Source organism: Leucopleurus acutus, assembly GCF_964270905.1.
Source record: "Leucopleurus acutus genome assembly, chromosome: 10".
NCBI lineage: Eukaryota > Metazoa > Chordata > Mammalia > Artiodactyla > Delphinidae > Leucopleurus > Leucopleurus acutus.
This window is the reverse complement of record NC_139153.1, coordinates 42,121,557-42,147,562: the sequence shown is the minus strand read 5'-3', so window position 1 is coordinate 42,147,562 and position 26,006 is coordinate 42,121,557. Positions and strand designations below refer to the sequence as shown.

At 42.1% G+C, this 26,006-nt stretch overlaps 1 protein-coding gene across 1 annotated transcript; it reads right to left on the bottom strand.

The window, feature by feature from the left end:
- Window positions 1–25,420, bottom strand: LZTFL1 (leucine zipper transcription factor like 1). The gene is made up of 10 exons (XM_082848551.1): window positions 25,360–25,420; window positions 12,620–12,744; window positions 9,813–10,007; window positions 8,033–8,093; window positions 6,876–6,947; window positions 5,536–5,601; window positions 5,372–5,449; window positions 2,643–2,819; window positions 1,526–1,629; window positions 1–433 (listed from the first exon to the last, which is right to left on the bottom strand). The coding sequence occupies exons 1-10, from the start codon at window positions 25,360–25,362 to the stop codon at window positions 415–417; spliced, it is 900 nt and encodes a 299-aa protein (XP_082704677.1). The 5' UTR covers window positions 25,363–25,420; the 3' UTR covers window positions 1–414.
- Between the last annotated feature and the right edge of the window lie 586 nt (window positions 25,421–26,006).

Below are 26,006 nucleotides of genomic sequence, written 5' to 3'. Positions count from 1 at the left end.
AAATAAGGTTTATTTGTAATAACTATCTTTAATGATTCTATATTTTTCCTCTGGGGAATGCACAAGTACAAACAATGCTAGCTTTAACATTTATTGAAAAGGCGTGCTCTTTACACTAAAGCAAAAGGATAAGCCTCTTCTTTACTATATAGAATTCTCACTGCATTTGAACTAAGATTCTGGAGCACTCAGCAGAGAGGAGTTTGGGATGACAGGCCAGAATCAGTCAGTAGGTTTTCTCCTCAATTAGGTAACTGAAATAGGAACTCTAGTTCTAAATATCAGAAGCAAAGTCTAAATATTAGAAAAATAAAGAGAGGGAATACAACAAACTGCTTCAAATACATGCCTGAGGTGAGAAACAGCTTGTACTTTCATGTAGTGGCAGCTTCCAGATGAAATCTTCTTCAGTTTTTAATCTTCAGGTTCGTATCTGGAAAGAGATATATATTCAATTAACAGCATAATGTCATGATACTTTTTGCTGTTGTTGTTGTTACCAAATAAGTTTACTTGAAACACCTCCAGTGACTAAACCAGTAATGTTGCATTTTTCACTTAAAATCAGTGCTACGGTAGAAGTCAGATACATTCAAGGGATGACGAGGGTGACTCGGGATTCCTGCCACAGGTGGAGAATGGACCAGATAACTGCTGAGACACCTTCAGGTTCCAAGTTTCTACATGTGGCATCTAGATCCATGATAGCTTAGTAGATTAGGGATTTGGCGGTAATTATCTAATCGATGGCCTGATGGACACAAACAGCTGATCTGGCTTTGTGAGTACAGGGTTAACAGACCCTCTTCTCTAAGGAAAAATATGATCTGGGATTCACTTTCTAGCTCTGGTACCCTGGAACCCTGCTAAAGGTAAAATGTCAGCTGAGTTTCCAGGCAGAGCCACTGATGACAGAAATAACCCCGATTAGAAGACTCCATCTGGACCAGGAGAACTGAGAACAACTATACATCCACGGCGGAAACCACGGCTTCGGCTTCCCTACAGCTGAGTCCCTCCCTCCCGGACATGTCCCTGCCTGGGCACCACGTGGCTGGACCAAAGACACTGGTCCTATATAGGGCATGGAACTTCTAAGCCACGCTGGCTCTGGCACCCATGCATGGACTCATTTTCTAGCGCCTAAATTGTCATGTGAGAGCACAGTATGATCAGGTTGTGGGCTGCAGCAAGGACACCACTGAGGAGAAATGCCCAGTGCTGCCCTATGTGCTTGCTGTGGTTTCTGTCCAATATCCTGCTAAGAGAATCCACGGCCAGAGTAGCCTAGTGTAGCCCTGTGTGAGGCTAAAGGTTCGGCTGAACCTGAAAAGAAACCCTGGTGGGTGTTACAGATGAGGCCTGGCCAAAACCCCTATGCCTTCCCCAGACACAGCCTTCTGGACTGAATGACAGAGCAACTCCCCACCGGCCTGACCTCTCCAGACACAAGGTTAGACTTAATGAAGGACAGACATCAACCCAGCAGGGAGACAATCTGAGAGACAGGATCAGTATGTCTTACTTCGCCAGTCTTTTCCTCAGGTCTTTGATTTGGTCATTCTTCTTGGTGAGAATCTCTTTCATGTTTCGATAAGCTGCTGTTTGTTGGAATTTTTTCTCTAATTCCTGCATAGTGAAAAATGTCAGCCCATTAATAAGAAATAGTTAAGGAAAGAAATAACATATCTGATGAAAATATATATTTTGCCCTGATTTTACTAATATTGTGCTTATTTTATTTTCTAATTTTTATTATTTATTTATTTATTTTTGCGGTACGCAGGCCTCTCACTGTTGTGGCCTCTCCCGTTGCGGAGCACAGGCTCCGGATGCACAGGCTCAGCGGCCATGGCTCACGGGCCCAGCCACTCTGTGGCATGTGGGATCTTCCTGGACCGGGGCACGAACCCATGTCCCCTGCATCGGCAGGCGGACTGTCAACCACTGCACCACCAGGGAAGCCCTATTTTCTAATTTTAAAAAATATATATTTATATAAAATTAAGACTATTCAAACTTTAAAAATACATTCTTTCAAATGGGAAGCTAATAAAATAGTAACATTTCCCAAGTACAATATTAGCAAATAACTCAAACATACTATGCCATAGACATGGGAAATCTATTTGAAAAAGTAAATTCATTTTCAGGTAAAATAAGCATGCTCTTTTTTCCAAATCCCAAAATATTGCCAGTATTTGAAGAGGAGGATTTTAAATTTAATTACATTTTAGCTCCCATATTCTTAAGAGTCTAACCCCTAAAGCGAAAAAACCAGTTCTCCACATATCTCATATAAATTAAGAAAAAAGTATAGAACCCTTGAGAAAAAAGCCACTCATCCCTCTGCCAGACTGTAAGAGGGCTGATCAGGAAGAGCAAAATGGGTGCTCAGGGTGCCGGCTGTATGCCACCCTCAGTGGAGTATTTACCATAGAACAGAAGGAGTGTAGGTTTTTATTATCACAGATATTTTAGTGCCAAAGATGGAAGAATCTCAGTGTCCCCAAATGATAAATCTTTAGAACACAAATTGCCTAATACCTTGACAAAAAATGAAGTGAATCTGTAGTTGTCCAACGTTTCCCTTAGTTACACTGCATTCATCACTTAATCGGATATAAACAGACAAATCTGACCTTTTCAGCCATGCTCAGCTGCTCCTGCACCCTGAGTAGGTCATGCTTGGCTGTCGCTAGATTCTCCTCCAGGGACTTCTGGTTTTCTGTCTGGTCATTAAGTGTCTTCTGAAACTCACTCTTTAAAGCAGCAACTGTGTTTTCCAAGTCACTCAAGTCTTGGGTCTTTATAAAATCCTATGAAAAATACATACACTCACATGACTTCATGCTGACATCCTAAATAGTAACTGCTTTAGATTCAGCATCACAGGTGATGGAAACAGATGATGATGTGTGTTGCGTGTGCATGTCAGCATCCCCCGCCAGCCTTCTCTGCCACTGCAGCCCAGTCAGGGTCACCAGCACACCCAGTTCACCCTCAGCACCCAGTGCACTGTGTCCTGAGCACAGCAGACACTCAGTGGTCACTGATTTCCAAGTATGTAAAATATGATTTATGAACTGCTGGAATTCCAAAAGAGGAACAAGAGAGGTGGGATCCTAAATTTGACAAGATTGTGTTTCCCCGAGTTGGGGTGGCAAATAGGCTTCATTTTTAAAAAGTCAGGGTAAAAAAATCCTGGTGAAGAATTTTTAATGATACAGATGGAAAAATACTAAAATTAATACAATTTATACAAAAAATGTAACAGACATGTTTTACAATATTATGAGAACCTAATTAATGCTTACTGATTATATGGCTTGCTAAATTTACAAGATTTAAAGTTTTTTACATTAATTCAATATGCACATATTTGTACACTTCGTCAGTGTAATATAAGCAGCTGGATCTTCTCTCTACCTGGATCATGTTTTTAACTAGATAAAATTTATAAAAGACAAAAGTTATATTAATGACAGGAAAATGGTCTATAATTGCTAACTATGAAGACGAAGCACTACTATCAACAAAAGAAGAATTCCTTACTTATTTTTGAAATCTGGTTTTTAAAAAGATTTTATTTCACTGCATCTAGTGAAGGCCTGTACGCATTTTGCTTTTGCCAAATCTTAAAAGCAAAATTGGAGCAAAACCTTCAATGGCTTTTAAAACAAATTCATCATCCGAAAATGTTGGTAACTGGTTTACTTTTGAGAAACTAAAGCTGTTCTGGAGTATTTAGCTGTTTTATGGTCCTTGGTATATAATGATTGAAATTTATGGTCCTTGGTATATAATGATTGAAAATCATATATATTTCCTTTTGTTTTAGCCATATAAGACGCATCCTTTTATTTAAAAAATACCTACAGACTGGGCTTCCCTGGTGGCGCAGTGGTTGAGAGTCTGCCTGCCAATGCAGGGGACACGGGTTCGTGTCCCGGTCCGGGAAGATCCCACATGCCGCAGAGCGGCTAGGCCCGTGAGCCATGGCTGCTAAGCCTGCACATCTGGAGCCTGTGCTCCGCAACGGGAGGGGCCACAACAGTGAGAGGCCCGCATACCGCAAAAAACAAAACAAAAAACCTACAGATAAAATAATGTAACGTCTGAGACTGGCTTCAAAAAAACATGGGGGGGAACTTCCCCAGTGGCGCAGTGGTTAAGAATCTGCCTGCCAATGCAGGGGACACAGGTTCGAGCCCTGGTCCGGGAAGATCCCACATGCTGCGGAACAACTAAGCTCGTGCACCACAACTACTGAGCCTGCGCTCTGGAGCCCGCAAGCCACAACTACTGAGCCCATGAGCCATGACTACTGAGCCCGTGAGCCACAACTACTGAGCCTGCGTGCCACAGCTACTGAAGCCTGCGCGCCTAGAGCCCATGCTCCACAACGAGAAGCCACCACAATGAGAAGCCCACGCTTGCTGCAACTAGAGAAAGCCTGTGCACAGCAGTGAAGACCCAACGCAGCCAAAAAATTAATTAATTAAAAAAACCCAAAAAACATGGGGAGAGGGAGAAGAAAGTAGAGGTAAATATGAAACCAGACTGGCCATGTCTTGATGACTGACTGGTAAAGCAGAGTGATGAGTACCTGGGGCGCATTACACTATTCTCTCTACTCTTGTATTTGTTTGAAATTTTCCACAGAAAAAGTATAACCAAAGTCTAATGAAGTAAGTTTGGGGATTGTTTAGTAGACATTTACAATGGCACTACAACCACTAGAAAAGCCAGTGCTGCAATGAAAATTCACTCCAATGGTCCTGCTGACAGGATCCTATTACAGCATCTAATCTCAATGGAAAGGCCAAAGGAGGCAGAACTGAGCACACGATGACTTCCAGGGCAGAGTGATACTCAGTCATTCCATTCAGACAAGCTTGAAGAACTTCACTGGATTTCACTGTATTACAGAAGCACAGCTAGATATACGCGGATTAGAAGATGCATGAAGAGTAAATTCATTCTGTTTTGTCACACTCACCGAAGGGAAACTTAAGTAATAATAAGTTCTGTATAATAGTAACTAAAAACTCTTCCTTTCTTCCCGTTGTAATTGGAAGGGCAAAGTGAAAGGGAGAAGAACTTTTAAAAAATAAATTTAAGCATATCTCATATGCCAATGGGCTCTGGGATATGTGAAGTACATGAGCTGTGTATCTGCCCCCACTGCCCTCAACAGGCGCTCACCTGGCCTTTCCTGGACAAGTTTGTCTCAATGCAGAACTACAGTGGTGGCCTCCCTCTCAGGGAGTGGCTGGCTGTGGGGCATAATACTGATAGTAGCTAAGACTTAATATAAGTTTATAACTCGATCATCTAGAAAATGTGAAAATGCTAAAACTGACTTCACCTTCTGAGTTCCTTGATCAAGCTGTAAATCTTGCAGTGCTCTTTCTAGTTTTGACTTCTCATCCAATGCATTTGTTGCCTATAATCAAGATTAAACAAAATACATTCAGTACTTAGTCTGTAAGTAACTCTTCCAATAATTTTGTTAAAGTATTTCTCAGTTACCTGTGTTTCAAGGGTCTTCAGCCTTGACTTTAATTTCTCATTCTCTTCTTGAAGTCTTAAAATTTCCTTTGTGAGTAAATTCAAGTTTTATTATGTTAGCCAAAGTATTTTTAATCTTTTGTTTCACTTAAAAATTTAATTTTTATATTAAATTTAAATTACATAAAAGCTCAAAAGTCTGCATGCCCTGGTTACTGGTAATATTCCAGTTTTACCCAGCCCACCAGCCTCAACACGTATGAGTCATCTCTGGCTCTAAGACTTCTAGTTTCTTCTTTCACAGTCTCTCAGGCTTTTTGCAGCCCTCTACTCTCAGCCTTTTTGCCAAGTCCCTCTCCCCTGCCATCTCTCACCTAGCTGATCCTGCAACTCTTGGGTTTGTTCTCAGCCTACACTGTACACCACTTGCCGCTTATCCTCAAGACACAATCTTCATCATTCCATACCCTGTGCCCAGCCCCTAAGTGGTTCCAACTGAGCTGAGGTCCAAGGGCCTTGCTCATCAGCAGCTCCGTCACAAGCATCACCTGTCAGTGCAGTCTCACTTCTTACTATACCCCAGCACATGCAGCATCGCCCAGCTGGAGAGCCTGCACTCTGCTCCAAGGCATGCCAGCCTCCTCTCTGCCTCTGACTGCTGCCCACTCTGTTCCTCTGCTGGCCATACCATTTCTCTTCCCTCTGACAATTCAATCTGCTACACCTTTCAGCCCAGCTCAGGCACCACCTTACCCAAGAGCCTGTCTTCAACTACTCTTATCCACATGGAAATGTGTCTTCTCTGCCACCCTGTGGCACCTTTGGCACCAGGTTAGTGGCAACTGTGGCACACAGGTTAGCATTCTGCTGTCTCTGTTCCTAGAATATTAGTTATCCCTTCCCAATAAGACTACAAGGTTTTTGAGGGCAAAAGGCCAGGTATTACTTTTCTTTTTATGTAACAATATCTAGCATAATGTCGAGAACACAAGAGTCATGAAAAATAGTTGTATATCAGTAATTAATCTTTATAAACCTCTTAATTAAAAAATCTCTTCACTGTTATCACAGCTCATAAACTTCAAATGTCCATCAATAAACACTTTCCAAAATTCTATGCTCTTCACTTCATTATGAAAAGATGCAATCAAGAGCTGCTTCAGACTCTCTGGGAGTTAAGTGTGCCCTCTTCTGGCCCACCAGGTACCATTCAGTACAACTACTGCGATGGGCTAATTACCCTCAGTGGACCAAAGCCTGAATCAACACCTTCCACCCAGTCTCTCTACCCTAGAGCTGGGCAGGCAGTGAGCATATATCCTTAGAGAGTTTGCCATTTCTCAAAATGATGGCAACATTACCTTGTTTAGGAGTTCTGCTGTTCCACCTTCGTTAAGTGGAGCAAGTTTTGGCTTTATGTTATCCATGATGGGCTGAAACAAAACAAAGAAACCAAACTGAAATCACCACTGAGTAAAATACGTGTAATCACTGAACCCTTGTACTTTCTAAGTGGAAGACACTGTGTAAACATATTCACTGAGATATCAACTAGATTTTCATTGGTTTGGATCTCTGCTACGTCCTAGTGCTTAGGACAGTGCCTGGCCCACAGTGCCCAATGCAAATTAGAGATAAAAACAAAACCCATCCTCCTTGTATCTTTAAAAACAAAAATCAGGTGGAAGAGAAAGGAGGGAGGGAAGGTACTCAAAGCCAAAGCTGATAAAGATCCTAGTATCTGGAGACTGGGATTTTAAACTGTGGGAGCTAAAACAGATTTCTGCATGAACCCCAGAAAAATTGTAATAATGATGAGGATTTAGGTAAACTACACTACGGATGAGTAACTTGACACAAACATTCTGGCAGTTTAGCAATATGTATTAAAACAAAACAATTCATGCCCTCTGACCTAGAAATTTCTTAGCTAGAAATATGTTCCAAAGGAATAATTAGAAAATTGTTTTGTACGTGTATGCTCATGGATTGATCTTGGCAGTGTTTTACCCTGTAACACCACAGAGGATTTAGGGTGCATCTACACAATGGAATGCTAAGTGGTCACTACAGGTAATGAGAATGATTAAAGAGACAAGCAGGTAACTACTAGTACTGTCTCCACTTGACAGATGAGGGGAACGAGGCTCAGCCATCTCAGGTAACCTGCTCAAGGTCGCACAGCTGAGGAGTGACAGTGCCAGGATGCATGCCCCCAACGCCTGTGCTCCGCATCATCTGAGTGAAGAGCTTGCATGGCTGGGAGGCGGGTGGACTGCAGGGATGTTGTGTGCATGCGCATGCGTGTGTGAGGTAGTGGACAAAAACAAGTTTTTCATAGTTACTTCCAAAACTTATCTTTTTTCTCCTAAAAATCTGAGAGGCAAGCTTGGAATTCTGCTCTTGAGTTGAATGCTTTTCCTTGAGAGTTCTCACTTTAATCTCTGAATGCTCTGAGCAACTTGAGGATTTTAAACACTGGCTATTAAGGTATGGACTTATAAGGACCAAAAATTACCTTTTTATTTGAAGATGTAAATTCTGCTTTTTCAAATTCTGCAACTTGTTCCAATAATTCTCTTGAAGACAAAAACAAATAGGAAAAAGTATTTGTTTAGAATAGATTTGTATCATACACACAAGAAGAATAAAAGCAGGACTTCCCAGGTGGTCCAGCGGTTAAGACTCTGTGTTCCCAATGCGGGGGGCCCAGGTTCGATCCCTGGTCAGGGAACTAGAGCCTGCGCGCTGCAACGAATAAAAGATCCCGCACGCCACAACAAAGATCCCGCGTGCCACAACTAAGTCCTGGCACAGCCAAATAACTAAATAAATAAAATTTAGAAAGAAGAAAAAGAAGAAAAGCACCGGTACCAATCTATTACACGCCAGAAACAACAGAGCAAGATGAACAAAACTTCACCACATCAAAAATATTTAGTTACTAATGGTCGAGAACCTAAGTTCCATGCACTCAAATTTGAATCTCCATAGCACCTACTATTTTGTACCTACTGAGTGTACAATATAAGCGCTAGAACTAAATTACAATGTTAATACAACTATGTCTGAAATTTGTAGTCAACGCTGTATTTTTGAGGTGCTAAAGGGAAATTGCTCTATAATGTACACTGTTAGCTAGTAGAGGTTCAAGGAAAACTGAGTTTTAATAGAGTAGCCTCAGAAAAATAAAATTAGTTCACATCTACTGGAAAAGAGTATGGTAAATTCTCAAGGAAGACAGATGGTTTGGGGGATCCACCTGAACATTTCCTTTTATTTGCAAAGGTACCTGGGGGCTGACTATACAAAAGCTTACAGAGTGAATGGCAGTAACTACTCTCCTAAGCTTCTTAATAGGTCAGTTTCTCAAAGTTTTCTCACCAGTTATCTACTGACAGTTGGTGAAGCTAAATGGTTTCCTTCCCTACCCGAGGCCACAGCCAGTGTTGTTAAGCACTGTCCGCAAGCCGTGCTGCACCTGTGCTTAGCAAACGGCCCCTGGGCTCGGTATCAGTCTTTCCAGATCTCTGGCATGACTTTTCTTAGACTGAGTTTCAATTTCATTGATTTTACCATATTTTTAAAAAATTAATGAGCTTTTTGATATAGTTCAGATAATGAAACTTTTTTTACTTTCCCTATTTTAAAGATCAGTATATAATTTTAATGCAATTATTTAGAAATAAACTTCCAATACTAAGTGTGATTTGATGGTATTTGAATTAACTTTTCAACTGTTTCATAATCTTTTTTTCTTAGTTGACCTATCTCTGAAGACTTGTTATAATACTGATCAGGCTAACCAGAGATAACATATGGAATAATTACTTATAGCCTTAAGAGCAATCTCATAAATCTCAGAGGCCTTTATAACACCTAGGAATAGTGGAAACAGGGCATTTTGAAGCGGATGCTGAGCGGCACCTAAGAGATAACTTAGTAACTGGATGCTCTGCCGTTACCTTACCCAAATTTTCTCACACACCAGGCCCAAGCAAAGCAGCAAAGATATTCACTAACTTTTTTTTTTTTTTTTTTGGTGGTACGCGGGCCTCTCACCGTTGTGGGCTCTCCCATTGCGGAGCACAGGCTCTGGACGCGCAGGCTCAGCAGCCATGGCTCACGGGCCCAGCCGCTCCGTGGCATGTGGGATCTTCCCAGACCGGGGCATGAACCCATGTACCCTGCGTCGGCAGGCGGACTCTCAACCACTGCGCCACCAGGGAAGCCCTCACTAACTTTTAAGTTCATGCTTGGGCCTCTATTGTCATAACTGTGGATACAAATTTTAGTACCTGTTTTCAAGTTCAGAGATGTCTGTCTGTAGCTTGAGGTACCACTTCTCAGCTTGTGAGAAAAGCTGCCGCAGAAGTAGCACATTGGTGTAGGCCGTGTTGATGAGCTCAGACTCCACCTCGCTGTGGACCACGGCCTGTAACCCATTCAGGACTTCAGAGACTTCATCTATGGTGAAGGTCTCCTCCACCAGCCTGAAAAACAACCACAATCCAAAACCTCTGGATAAACAACAACAACTATTTACAAAGTAAAACAAAACTAAGAAACCCACATCATGTCATCTGAGGCAGCGGCCCTCAACCTTTTGTGGAAGACAACTGTTCCATGGACCTGGGGGTGGGGGGATGGTTTCAGGATGATTCAAGCTCATTACATTTATTGTGCACTTTATTTCTATTATTATTACATTGCAATGTATAATGAAATAATTATACAACTCATCATAATGCGGAATCAGTGGGAGCCCTGAGCTTGTTTGCCCTTGCCACTCACTGATAGGGTTTTGATATGAGTCTGCAAGCAATTGATTTATTATGGTCCCTGTGCAGTCAAATCTCTCTAATGATAATCTGTATTTGCAGCTGCTCCCCAGCGCTAGCATCACTGCCTCAGCTCCACCTCAGATCATCAGGCATTAAATTCTCATAAGCACAACCTAGATCCCTCACGTGCACAGTTCACAGTAGGGTTCGCGCTCCTATGAGAATCTAATGCTGCCACTGATCTGACAGAGGCAGAGCTCAGGCAGTGATGCGAGCGAAGGGGAGCTGCTGTACATACAGATGAAGCTTCGCTTGCTCGTCTGCCTGCCCGCCGCTCACCTCCTGCTGTCCGGCCCGGTTCCTAACAGGACATGGACCTGTACCAGTCCATGGCCCAGGGGTTGGGGACCCCTGATCTAAGGGTTTAAAGGGTTTAGTGAAAGTCCCTCTGGAAATTATCTTCTTTATTAATAAAACAGTTTGAAAATAATTTAAGCTCAATTAATTTTTGATGTCTATTTAAATGATTCAACTGGTTCGCTCTTCAAATGTGCACATCCTTTAATACAAGTATGTGCTCAGAAACATTCCCCAAACTATCTACTTTTTTCTTTAGCTTTTCAGTGAAAAACTTTAATCTCCCCTAAAATTAGTTTTATCACATTTAATTATTTCATAAGTCACCTGAGAGGTGTAATTTCTCCTTTCTTTATATCATTTGTCTAGCACTTCGATGACTGAATGACCATTCACATGTTAGTAAATGCCTATAAGAAAATCAATGGTAATTATATATTGCTTCTCTTAGCATTCTTGAGACCCAAAAGAAAAAAATCCTAATTTAATTAAAGCTCCATTAAAACAAACATCATCATCAAAAGGATTAAGGATCGACTCTTCCACAGAGAACGTTTGTGTTGGAAGGGAACTCTTGAGCCATTTTCTTCAATTCCCTCACTTCACAGATGGAACACAGGCTCAGAAGGTGGTGGTGACTTGCCCATGGTCCCAACTCCACAATCATTTCCAACAATCTCAGGAACATGCCCAACAGCTGAATCCTTGAGAAAGCTTCCACGCATGCCTCCTATGATCAATGACAGTTTTATAGTAACACAGTCTCCTCCACTCCCTGCCTCCAGCCTCAAAGTGTTTTATCCCTCAGATGCTCAGCAGATGAAGAGCTACAGCCCCGACCTCAGGTTATCTTCTCCATCATTCCAAAAGGACATAACTAAGGGAGTTACACCAAACTTTATTTGATTTACCATTCTTTAACGTTTCATTTACCCAGCAGAATTTAACCACTCTAAAAAAACCAAAACTTTATTTTTGATGCAAGTCCTTATTAAATATATTAACAATCTTTCTATATTCTTTAATAGAACAAACCAAATCTGCTTAAAAAAATTTTTTTTTTTTTTTGAGCAACCCAAGTTCATTATTATGAACAGCAGTTAAGGTACTCCAATGCATAAAGTAAATAATGGGTACCTTCTCTGGCTGTCTCATAGACTCACCAATCAGATTGCTGCTTACCTCTGCTGTGGGTTAGGAAGCCAGATTATCAGATTAGAATAATGGATGGAACAAGTAACAGTCTACAGCTGAGGGTCTCTGCTATTGAGTGAAGTTAATGACTTTATCACAGTTACAGATCACTTGGAGACCTTTTTCATTTATGTCTTGACATTTAAGTGTGCCAAAATCTGATCCCCAAGTAATCTGATGTCTCTTTATTATTCAGTCCTTTTGGGTGGCTTCCCTATTATCCTCTATTACTAAATTTTCTATGGACTTTTATTATCTTCCACTATTGGTCCAACTAAACTAATTATCATCTCTTGCTACAAATCAACTAATAATTTTGGTACTAGCCAGCAAGCTTTTCATGGTTTCCTGCTGTTTTTTCTTCTTCTAATTCTTCAATATAAACTGCATAGGTGTTTTCTTGCTAACTGCCATGTCTTATGGCTCTAATCTTTTAATTAATAACTCAAGTAATTAAGGTTCTGGAATCTTTAATACAGCAAGCCAATCATTGACCCACAAGCACTTCACAATTTCCTGACTGCCCTTCTGAAACTTTGCAATCCCTCAATTATCATTATATGCATGTTTAGTAACAGATTGCTCCCACCACAATCTGATTTCTTGTGTATCACATATCCATAAGGCTTAGTGTAGCTGCTCTCAATGAATAATTGATCATGATATCCTGGCAATGGTTTGTAAGGCCTCTCTGCTACAGCACCCCCATACTGGCCACCAGAAGGGATCCATGTTCCTTCCCACTGGGTTTCCTTAGAATTCTCTGATACCTGCTCTCCTTGAGGTCTTGGAAGCAGGAATCTACAGTTTTGAGTCTCAAGCCTCTTTTTGAACGAGCAAAACGCATGTAATTAATAACTTCATTTTGATGGTGCTCATTTAGACCCAACTCTGCCTGAAAAAAAGAATTTAATTGTTAGTCTTGAAGATATAATAAAGGAACCAACAATGAAAACATACAGGTTATCCTGTGGTGGAGACTGGCAGATGTCCACTAAATTCTGTTCTTCCCATCTTCCCAGACACATGGCTGCCCAACTAGAAAACACTCCCCAGCCCTCCGTGAAGTCAGGTGTGGCCACATGACTACTTCTCAGCAATGGATGTGAGCAGAAGAATAAGAGCTATTTCTAAAGCCTGGGGCTTAAGACATGGGGCACACCTTTGCCACACCCTGTTTCTCTGAAACCTGGGGGTGGTGACTCCCTGAACCATGTGGACAGCACAATGCCCTGGGGGCTGGGGGAGCAGCAAGCTGAAAGGGACTGGTATCCCTGGAACGACTTTGTGGAGCAGCACTGACCTCATACCTAACTGTGATGAGCAGAGAGAGGGCTGTTAAGCAGGAGATAAATAAACTTCTGTATTCTTTTTTTTTAATCTTTATTGAATTTGTTACAATATTAGTTCTTTTTTTTATATAAATTTATTTATTTTTGGCTGCGTTGTGTCTTTGTTGCTGCGCTCAGGCTTTCTCCAGCTGCGGTGAGCGGGGGCTACTCTTTGTTGCGGTGTGCAGGCTTCTCATTGCGGTGGCTTCTCTTGTTGCGGAGCGCGGGCTCTAGGCATGCGGGCTCAGTAGTTGCAGCTCATGGGCTTAGTTGCTCCACGGCATGTGGGATCTTCCCAGACCAGGGCTCGAACCCGTGTCCCTTGCACTGGCAGGCAGATTCTTAACCACTGTGCCACCAGGGAAGCCCAAACTTCTGTATTCTTTAAGGTACTGGGTTTTTTTCTTTCTTTCTTTTTTTAATCTCTATTACAGAAACTTAACTTTATCCCATCTCACACAGCTTTAAAACATGTATTTCGTTTTGAAATAGCCACTAATTGGTCTTGATTTTAAACCGGATGAGAGCTTGACAACTATAAGCTAGAAATTAATAAAGCTTTCTCATTTTATAGCTATACTGAAAATTAAAGAAGGAAATTATAAAAGTGAACATCTAATGCAGGGGACTGAATAAGTCAGGATTATCTTTATTTTAAGAATAATCTGTCTATGGGAGACAAAGGTCTAACTCTCATTCTCAGCAGTGTTGGGCTGCATTGTGGAGGCCAGCACCAAGGTCACTGGGCATGACCTCCTTCACCCCCCAAGCCCTGCACCATGGCTTTGCTGCATCTACATACATCCTTACCTTCTCTCAGCAGTTTCCATTCCCTGAGAACAGAAGTCTACAAGGGCCATGACCTTGCCCCTCTGGTTCCCTAAGTATCCCCGGGACGACTCATAGTGCCTGGCACACAACAGACATGTGCCTGACAAGTGAACTGAAAGAGTTCCTCCTTCTGAAGGCCATCATGGCCTTAATGTGTTCTCTTTCAAGCTCCTGGGGGACTTTATTTAACCAATTACTCCCTGTCTCAACTCTCTATAGCTTTCTTCTTCCCCTCGGACCATAGAGAAGACCGTGTACATAAATCTCACTCATGCTAAAAAAAACCAAAACCAGAAATTCCCTCCAGCTACTGCTGCATTTCTCTACTTCCCTTCTACCCTTGCTGTCTCCATTCTATATGCTGTTCAAACTGCCTTTGCGAAGCTCACCAGCAACTTCTTAATAACAAATCCAACTACTGTGGCCGATGCTTTTCTGTCCACTGACCTGCTCCATTCTTTGGCTGCTAACCCCACCTCCCTTCTTGATCTCACCTGTAGGCTCCTCTTGGGCTTGCCTCTTAAGTAGCTGTACTTCCCAGGGCCCTGCCTGGGGACCCTTACTCTTGTCATTCATTCTATATCCTCTCCTTGATGACATGATCTATCTCAAGGTGTCAACTGTTATCTATATGCATCTGACTCTCAAATATAACAGGCTGGCCTACAGACATGTACCCCCAACCGCATGATGAATGGCTCTAACAAGTCTTTTTCTCCCCCACATTGTTTTTAATATTTCTACAATTCAACATATTAAAGTTCAATAATTTAAGAATTACCCAAGATATTACAATGTTCTCTAATGGTCATTTATCCACTAGACTAATGTTTCAGAACAACCAGTTGAGGTATTTTGACCAATGTAAACCAACACATTTGAGATATGTACTTACCTTAAATTTCATGACTTTACCTTATTTATTAAAATGGTAACTAAGATCTTGCCTTAGAGCTAGACAAAGTGAATGGAAAGATGTTTCTTACGTTTTGGTTTATACTGATTATTAGCCAACTCCCTGAACTAATGTCGAACATTAGAAATAATAATAGTAATGATGATAACAGCTAAAAGTCATTCAGAGGTTACAATGTGCCAGGCATGACCTCATTTAATCCTCAATACAACCCTATGATAAAGGTAGTATAAACCTGCTTTACAGGGACTTCCCTGGTGGTCCAGTGGGTAGGACTCCGTGCTCCTAATGCAGGGGGCCCGGGTTCGATCCATGGTCGGGGAGCTAGATCCTGCACACCACAACTAAGACCCAGAGCAGCCAAAATAAATAAATAATAAATTAATTAATTTAAAAAAAAAACCCTACTTTACAGATAGAAAACTGAGATACAGAGAAGAAAAATTTTCTATGCTACTGAAATAGGTAAGTGGGAGAGCAGGGATCTGAACCAGGCAGTCTAACTCCACAGCCCCCACTCAACTTGGCTGTTTCAAATCCTTTTTGGAAAATGTCAGAGTTTAAATAAATAAAAGAACACAAACATGTTATAGTTGCATATGCACCTGAGTTGTGACTCACAACAAGACAGATCTCCACCAGGCATTTGAAAAAAGAACTGAATACCTACATTAGAAAAGATGTTATTTCTTATAGTCACATAAGTATGGGCAAGAATATCCTACAATTGGAAATAACTCAAAACAATGTCACATCTTGCTAAAAAAAAAATCCCATAAACAAATTTTCAATTTTCTTCCTTGTTTATAGTATTAAATTCATAAGGCCTCCATACTCCCCAAACTCTTTCTCTAACCCCGTTTCCCAGGATTCTACCATAAGGACACTCTACTTCAGTCAGACTAGTCTGCTCATCAGAAGCATGATTTAACATTTCCTGCTTATACTTTCACTCTCATTACCCCAATCCTTGACTAAAAGTACCTCCCCATTCTTATTCAAGAATCTGAACCCAACCCAGTGGTGTGCTGGTAAATGCTTAACAACAGGCTTTTGGGTGGGGGGGGGGGGTATGAAACTGATTTGCGGCCCTTGCTGATTTCTGTGGTATAAAAACTCCCAGCAAGGCTGATTTCAAGCTACCAAGGTAATGTCACTGAATGCAGAGATGAGAAGAAATGCACACGATTGGCTCTCACCAGCCAGTACGAGCATGCTCCAGGAAATCACCAAATTCCTACCCATTCTTCAAGACCAAACCTGTTTTACCTACTCTGTGAAGCCTCCCAATATGCCCTCAGTAACTCTAGTTATGCCTTCCTCCAAAAATTAGCACACATCACCTCTGCTACTCATTTGGCAACACCACAGACTAATTACTACCTTGTACTATTAGTAGTCTTTTTTTCCAGATGTTGCTCCTTCAAGTAGACTGTAAGCTCCTGAGGGCCTCAATCATTTCTTATACCACACAGCTCCTCATACAGTGCCTTGTGCAGAGTAAGCGGCCAATTCAAATCTGTTATTTTCTCTTCAGTCAAGAAAAGTCTTGACTCTCCCAAGACCAAGAAGAAAAAATTACAAAAACTGAGGATGAACTTTAGGACAAAAGATAGAAAAGTTCCTCTAAAATGGATGGAGTGAAGAAAGGGAGCAGAAATAAGCAGCTGAGGGGGAATCGGGAAGATGGCAAAAGAGTAAGACGCGGAGATCACCTTCCTCCCCACAGATACACCAGAAATACATCACACGTGGAACAACTCCTACAGAACACCTACTGAACGCTGGCATTAGATCTCAGACCTCCCAAAAGGCAAGAAACTCCCCAGGTACCTGGGTAGGGCAAAAGAAAAAACAATAAACCGAGACAAAAGAATAGGTACAGGACCTGCACCAGTGGGAGGGAGCTGTGAAGGAGGAAAGGTTTCCACACACTAGGAAGCCCCTTCGCGGGCGGAGACTGTGGGTGGTGGAGGGGGACAGCTTCGGAGCTGCAAAGGAGAGCACAGCAACAGGCAGGCGGAGGGCAAAGCGGAGAGATTCCCGCACAGGTGCCGACCGGCACTCACCAGCCCTAGAGGCTTGTCTGCTCCCCCGCCGGAGTGGGCGGGGCTGGGAGCTGAGGCTCGGGCTTCGGTTGGATCCCAGGGAGAGGACTGGGGTTGGCGGCGTGAACACAGCCTGCAGGGGTTTAGTGCGCCACGGCTAGCCGGGAGGGAGTCCGGGGAAAAGTCTGGACCTGCCGAAGAGGCAAGAGACTTTTTCTTCCCTCTTTGTTTCCTGGTGCGCGAGGAGAGGGGATTAAGAGCGCTGCTTAAAGGAGCTCCAGAGACGGGTGCGAGCCGCGTCTAACAGCGCGGACCCCAGAGACGGGCATGAGACGCTAAGGCTGCTGCCGCCGCCACCAAGAAGCCTGTGTGCGAGCACAGGTCACTCTCCACACCTCCCTTCCGGGGAGCCTGTGCAGCCCACCACTGCCAGGGTCCCGGGATCCAGGGACAATTTCCCCGGGAGAACACATGGCACCCCTCAGGCTGGTGCAACGTCACGCCAGCCTCTGCCGCCGCAGGCTCGCCCTGCATCCGCACCCATCCCTCGCCCCGGCCTGAGTGAGCCAGAGCCCCCGAAGCAGCTGCTCCTTTAACCCCCTCCTGTCTGAGTGAAGAACAGACCGCCCTCTGGGCGACCTACACGCAGAGGCGGGGCCAAATCCAAAACTGAGCCCTGGGAGCTGTGCGAACAAAGAAGAGAAAGGGAAATCTCTCCCAGCAGCCTCAGGAGCAGAGGATTAAATCTCCACAATCAACTTGATGTACCCTGCATCTGTGGAATACCTGAATAGACAACGAATCATCCCAAATTGAGGAGGTGGACTTTGAGAGCAAGATTTATTATTTTTTCCTTTTCCTCTTTTTGTGTATATGTGTATGCTTCTGTGTGAGATTTTGTCTGCATAGCTTTGCTTTCACCATTTGTCCCAGGGTTCTAGCCATCCATTTTTTTTTCCTTAAAAAAATTTTTTTCTTAATAATTATTTTTTAATAACTTTATTTTATCTTACTTTATTTTATTTTATCCTCTTTCCTTTTTCTTTCTTTCTTTTCTTCCTTCCTTCCTTTCATTCTTTCTTTCCTTCTTTCTACTTTTTCTCCCTTTTATTCTGAGCCGTGTGGATGAAAGGCTCTTGGTGCTCCAGCCAGGAGTCAGTGCTGTGCCTCTGAGGTGGGAGAGCCAACTTCAGGACACTGGTCCACAAGAGACCTCCCAGCTCCACATAATATCAGAAGGCGAAAATCTCCCAGAGATCTCCATCTCAACACCGGCACCCAGCTTCATTCAACAACCAGCAAGCTACAGTACTGGACACCCTATGCCAAACGACTAGCAAGACAGGAACACAACCCCACCCATTAGCACAGAGGCTGCCTAAAATCATAATAAGTCCACAGACACCCCAAAACACACCACCAGACGTGGACCTGCCCACAAGAAAGACAAGATCCAGCCTCATCCACCAAAACACAGGCTCTAGTCCCCTCCACCAGGAAGCCTACACAACCCACTGAACCAACCTTAGCCACTGGGGACAGACACCGAAAACAACGGGAACTACGAACCTGCAGCCTGCAAAAAGGAGACCCCAAACACAGTAAGATAAGCAAAATGAGAAGACAGAAAAACACACCGCAGATGAAGGAGCAAGATAAAAACCCACCAGACCTAACAAATGAAGAGGAAATAGGCAGTCTACCTGAAAAAGAATTCAGAATAATGATAGTAAAGATGATCCAAAATCTTGGAAATAGAATAGACAAAATGCAAGAAACATTTAACAAGGACCTAGAAGAACTAAAGATGAAACAAGCAACGATGAAACACATAATAAATGCAATTAAAAATACTCTAGATGGGATCAATAGCAGAATAACTGAGGCAGAAGAACAGATAAGTGACCTGGAAGATAAAATAGTGGAAATAACTAATGCAGAGCAGAATAAAGAAAAAAGAATGAAAAGGTCTCAGGGACCTCTGGGACAACATTAAACGCACCAACATTTGAATTATAGGGGTTCCAGAAGAAGAAGACAAAAAAAAAAAAAAAGGGACTGAGAAAATATTTGAAGAGATTATAGTTGAAACTTCCCTAATATGGGAAAGGAAATAGTTAATCAAGTCCAGGAGACACAGAGAGTCCCATACAGGATAAATCCAAGGAGAAACATGCCAAGACACATATTAATCTAACTGTCAAAAATTAAATACAAAGAAAACATATTAAAAGCAGCAAGGGAAAAACAATAAATAACACACAAGGGAAACCCCATAAGGTTAACAGCTGATCTTTCAGCAGAAACTCTGCAAGCCAGAAGGGACTGGCAGGACATACTTAAAGTGATGAAGGAGAAAAACCTACAACCAAGATTACTCTACCCAGGAAGGATCTCATTCAGATTTGATGGAGAAATTAAAACCTCTACAGACAAGCAAAAGCTGAGAGAGTTCAGCACCACCAAACCAGCTTTACAACAAATGCTAAAGGAATTTCTCTAGGCAAGAAACACAAGAGAAGGAAAAGACCTACAATAACAAACCCAAAACAATTAAGAAAACGGTCATAGGAACATACATATCGATAATTACCTTAAGTGTAAATGGATTAAATGCTCCCACCAAAAGACACAGACTGGCTGAATGGATACAAAAACAAGACCCATATATATGCTGTCTACGAGAGAACCACTTCAAACCTAAGACACATACAGACTGAAAGTAAGGGGATGGAAAAAGATATTCCATGCAAATGGAAACCAAAATAAAACCTGGAGTAGTAATTCTCATATCAGACAAAATAGACTTTAAAATAAAGACTATTAGAAGAGACAAAGAAGGAAACTACATAATGATCAAGGGATCAATCAAGAAGAAGATATAACAATTGTAAATATTTATGCACCCAACATAGGAGCACCTCAATACATAAGGCAAATACTAACAGCCATAAAAGGGGAAATCAACAGTAACACATTCATAGTAGGGGACTTTAACACCCCACTTTCACCAATGGACAGATCATCCAAAATGAAAATAAATAAGGAAACACAAGCTTTAAATGATACATTAAACAAGATGGACTTAATTGATATTTATAGGACATTCCATCCAAAAACAACAGAACACATGTTTCTCAAGTGCTCATGGAACATTCTCCAGGATAGATCAGATCTTGGGTCACAAATCAAGTCTTGGTAAATTTAAGAAAATTGAAATTGTATCAAGTATCTTTTCCGACCACAACGCTATGAGACTAGATATCAATTACAGGAAAAGATCTGTAAAAAATACAAACACATGGAGGCTAAACAATACACTACTTAATAACGAAGTGATCACTGAAGAAATCAAAGAGGATATCAAAAAATACCTAGAAACAAATGACAATGGAGACACGAAGACCCAAAACCTATGGGATGCAGCAAAACAGTTCTAAGAGGGAACTTTATAGCAATACAATCCTACCTTAAGAAACAGGAAACATCTCGAATAAACAACCTAACCTTGCACCTAAAGCAATTAGAGAAAGAAGAACAAAAAAACCCCAACGTTAGCAGAAGGAAAGAAATCATAAAGATCAGATCAGAAATAAATGAAAAAGAAATGAAGGAAACGATAGCAAAGATCAATAGAACTAAAAGCTGGTTCTTTGAGAAGATAAACAAAATTGATAAACCATTAGTCAGACTCATCAAGAAAAAAAGGGAGAAGACTCAAATCAATAAAATTAGAAATGAAAAAGGAGAAGTAACAACTGACATTGCAGAAATACAAAAGATCATAAGAGATTACTACAAGCAACTCTATGCCAATAAAATGGACAACCTGGAAGAAATGGACAAATTCTTAGAAATGCACAACCTGCCAAGACTGAATCAGGAAGAAATAGAAAATACAAACAGACCAATCACAAGCACTGAAATTGAAACTGTGATTAAAAATCTTCCAACAAACAAAAGCCCACGACCAGATGGCTTCATAGGTGAATTCTGTCAAACATTTAGAGAAGAGCTAACACCTATCCTTCTCAAACTCTTCCAAAATATAGCACAGGGAGGAACACTCCCAAACTCATTCTACGAGGCCACCATCACCCTGATACCAAAACCAGACAAGGATGTCAGAAAGAAAGAAAACTACAGGCCAATATCACTGACGAACATAGATGCAAAAATCCTCAACAAAATACTAGCAAACAGAATCCAACAGCACATTAAAAGGATCATACACCATGATCAAGTGGGGTTTATTCCAGGAATGCAAGGATTCTTCAATATACGCAAATCAATCAACGTGATATGCCATATTAACAAATTGAAGGAGAAAAACCATATGATCATCTCAATAGATGCAGAGAAAGCTTTGGACAAAATTCAACACCCGTTTATGATAAAAACCCTGCAGAAAGCAGGCATAGCGGGAACTTTCCTCAACATAATAAAGGCCATATATGACAAACCCACAGCCAACATTGTCCTCAATGGTGAAAAACTGAAAGCATTTCCACTAAGATCAGGAAAAAGACAAGGTTGCCCACTCTCACCACTCTTATTCAACATAGTTTTGGAAGTTTTAGCCACAGCAATCAGAGAAGAAAAGGAAATAAAAGGAATCCAAATCGGAAAAGAAGAAGTAAAGCTGTCACTGTTTGCAGATGACATGATACTCTACATAGAGAATCCTAAAGATGCTACCAGAAAACTACTAGAGCTAATCAATGAATTTGGTAAAGTAGCAGGATACAAAATTAATATACAGAAATCTCTGCCACTCCTATACACTAATGATGAAAAATCTGAAAGTGAAATCAAGAAAACACTCCCATTTACCATTGCAACAAAAAGAATAAAATATCTAGGAATAAACCTACCTAAGGAGACAAAAGACCTGTATGCAGAAAATTATAAGACACTGATGAAAGAAATTAAAGATGATACAAATATATGGAGAGATATACCATGTTCTTGGATTGGAAGAATCAACTTTGTGAAAATGACTCTACTACCCAAAGCAATCTACAGATTCAATGCAATCCCTATCAAACTACCACTGGCATTTTTCACAGAACTAGAACAAAAAATTTCACAACTTGTATGGAAACACAAAAGACCCCGAATAGCCAAAGCAATCTTGAGATCGAAAAATAGAGCTGGAGGAATCAGGTTCCCTGACTTCAGAATATACTACAAAGCTACAGTAATCAAGACAGTATGGTACTGGCACAAAAACAGAAATATAGATCAATGGAACAGGATAGAAAGCCCAAAGATAAACCCACGCACATATGGTCACCTTATCTTTGATAAAGGAGGCAGGAATGTACAGTGGAGAAAGGACAGCCTCTCCAATAAGTGGTGCTGGGAAAACTGGACAGCTACATGTAAAAGTATGAGATTAAATCGCTCCCTAACACCATACACAAAAATAAGCTCAAAATGGATTAAAGACCTAAATGTAAGGCCAGAAACTATCAAACTCTTAGAGGAAAACATAGGCAGAACACTCTATGACATAAATCACAGCAAGATCCTTTTTGATCCACCTCCCAGAGAAATGGAAATAAAAACAAAAATAAACAAATGGGACCTAATGAAACTTCAAAGCTTTTGCACAGCAAAGGAAACCATAAACAAGACCAAAAGACAATCCTCAGAATGGGAGAAAATATTTGCAAATGAAGCAACTGACAAAGGATTAATCTCCAAAATTTACAGGCAGCTCATGCAGCTCAATAACAAAAAAACAAACAACCCAAGCCAAAAATGGGCAGAAGACCTAAATAGACATTTCTCCAAAGAAGATATACAGACTGCCAACAAACACATGAAAGAATGCTCAACATCATTAGTCATTAGAAAAATGCAAATCAAAACTACAAAGAGATATCATCTCACACCAGTCAGAATGGCCATCATCAAAAAATCTAGAAACAATAAATGCTCCACGGCATGTGGGATCTTCCCGGACCAGGGCACGAACCCGTGTCCCCTGCGTCGGAAGGCGGACTCTCAACCACTGTGCCACCAGGGAGGCCCTGTTTCTAGATTTTTTGATGATGGCCATTCTGACTGGTGTGAGATGATATCTCATTGTGTGTTTGTTTTTTTAAATCTTAATTGGTAATATATTCCCTTTTTGTTTGGCTTTGTTCTTAAAGTTTCTTTTTTTAAAACATCTTTATTGGGGTATAATTGCTTTACAATGGTGTGTTAGTTTCTGCTTTATAACAAAGTGAATCAGTTATACATATACATATGTTCCCATATCTCTTCCCTCTTGCGTCTCCCTCCCTCCCACCCTCCCTATCCCACCCCTCCAGGCGGTCACAAAGCACTGAGCCGATATCCCTGTGCCATGCGGCTGCTTCCCACTAGCTATCTGCTTTACCTTTGTTAGTGTATCTATGTCCATGACTCTCTCTAGCCCTGTCACAGCTCACCCTTCCCCCTCCCCATATCCTCAAGTCCGTTCTCCAGTAGGTCTGTGTCTTTATTCCTGTCTTACCCCTAGGTTCTTCATGACATTTTTTTTTCTTAAATTCCATATATATGTGTTAGCATACGGTATTTGTCTTTTTCTTTCTGACTTACTTCACTCTGTATGACAGACTCTGGGTCTATCCACCTCATTATACTCCAATAAAGACGTAAACAAAAAAAGAAGCAGCTGAGTTCAGTAGGAGAAATAGCATTAGCCCGGGAAACAGCACTCATAAACGTTTGCTTCCCCATATGCACATATGTACACTATACGTACACGAATCACATCATTAGAGAGAAAACAGAATGGGTTGATGTGTGGTGTAAGTAGAGAAAGCACTGGATTAAAAACCAAATTTAAGCCTAGCTATGAAACTTTCTGTTAGCAAATCACTTAACCTCACTGACACCAGTTGTCAGCTGTTAAATCAGAGAAGATATGATGATCAGCTGTAAAATATGTAGAAATAGTGGGAGGTATCCAAATAGGGAAATCAGAATTTGTTTGAATTTTGTTGCAAAACGATTCTATTAAAAAAAAATAGCTAAAACACAGAGCAAGAATCCTACCAGAGCACTGCCAAGGGAGTGTCCTGAAATTGTGCCATAAAGTGAGGGGAGAGTGGTGAAGGCGCCAGAAATGGTTCCCTATTCCTGACCATACTCCAAAGTCCATATACAGCTTTACCATGAGAAGCGTAAGGATGAAAATGTAATGATAAAAATGAACACAACCTAATAAAACCTATTATATACTGAATGCTTAATATTTTAACAGGTACTGGGCTATTTGTTCTATATGCATTATCTCATTTATCATTTTAACAACCGAAGTATACTTATTATCTGCAATTTACTAATGAAGAAACTGAGCCTGACTCCAAAACCTCAGTCGTTAAGCAAATTGATAGGAAGGAATTACAGAAGATAGAATGGGAGCAAATGTCAACCTTCTTGTGACATCACCATCATTTTTTCAACTTGTTCCTGATATTTTAGGGAAATCAAGAGAATGAGAGGGACAAGCTCAAGCAGGGTAGGGAACGGTCTGTTTTGTTCACAGCTGTACCCTCAGCTGCAAGAGAGTGCTTGGGACATAGCGTGGGTTAAATAGGAATTCTGGTTGCTGAGGTATTTTAGTAGCCCATTTCAGTGGTGCCCCCAACCCTGGAGTCATCTTTTTTTCTCAACACTTCAGTACTGTGCCTTCTTCTAAAAACGGTTGCTATTTAAGTTGGCATTCTATATACGCTGGAGGGATTAATGGGATATGTTCTAGCATACAGGAAAACGTGCCTTCTTTTGAACAGGTCAAAACACAAGAAATGTCACTCAAGTTTTCACAGCTATAAAATAGGGGCTGGAACTCTTACAGTTACTCTCACATCAGGAAGTTGTATTCAATCACATTCTTCCTCCTCGGCTCGTTAACATAATTAATGCTGCCAAAGTGTGTGTGTGTGTGTGTGTGTGTGTGTGTGTGTGTGTGTGTGTGTGTGAGCGCGCGCGCGCGCGCGTGTGTATCTGTGTCTGCGAGCGCGTAAACTTGGAGTTTTTGGAATCGAATGAGAATCCCGCTTTGAGCCTTCTGCTGGCAGCCGGTTCCCTCCAGCTCTCTTCGTCAGCCACCTGTGAAGAGTGACTTGCCCCGGGCACCTCAGGCAGGGGCGAGGAATGAAGCGACGCGGCGGAGCGCGGCTGCTAGGAGAGGGCTCCACCTAGGATTATCCCGGAAGGGCTTCGGCCGAGGCTAACAGAGCCTCTCGCACCCGGTGCAGCCTCCCCTCCTCAGGGAGGCTCAGGGCCGGACTCAGACCCGCTGCAGGCCAGGGTATCACCCCGGGGCCCCGGCTCTGCATCTCTCCTCGGCGCGGGCCGGCGTTACCCGGCCGGCTACTCACCATGGCGGCGGACAGGAGTCAGCGGTCTGGAAAAGCGGGAGAGGCCAGGCGCGGCTTCGTCAGGCCCAGCGTCTCCAAGGTAAGTTGGACCGCAGAAGACGCGGAGGGAGGGCGGGTTGTTTAGAAGCCTCCGGTTGCTAATGGCAACCCATGCACGTGACCCTGCAATTATGCACTTTTATTGGTCCTCAAGATGACGCGACAGGAAGTGCCTTGTGACCGGCCGACAGCCGCATGCGCATTTGCTCCCACAGCCGGGAAGTCCCTCCTTTTCGTGCCACGCCGACTTTGGGGAGGCCGCCGTTGCCAATGGTAACGGAAGTGGAGCGGCCGCCTGACTCCCCACCGCTCCCGGGATTCGCGGGGCATCTGGGTCTGCTTTGCTGCTCAGGGCTTGTCCTGCACTTCCTGTGACCTGGCGGCCCCGAGGGCCGTGGCCTCGACCGTTGACACCCGACCTTTTAACGGTCTCGTGGGGCGTCCCAGACTTATTTCTCTTCTCTCCCAACTGTTCCTACTTGGCCAAGATAGGCCAACAGCACCAGTGCTGCCAGGTTCCTGGATAGAGCTTTGAACGACTCACTCCCCACCGCTCCCATTTTTTCCCCTCTTACATTCTTGGTAAAAATGTCTAATATAGCACCTTT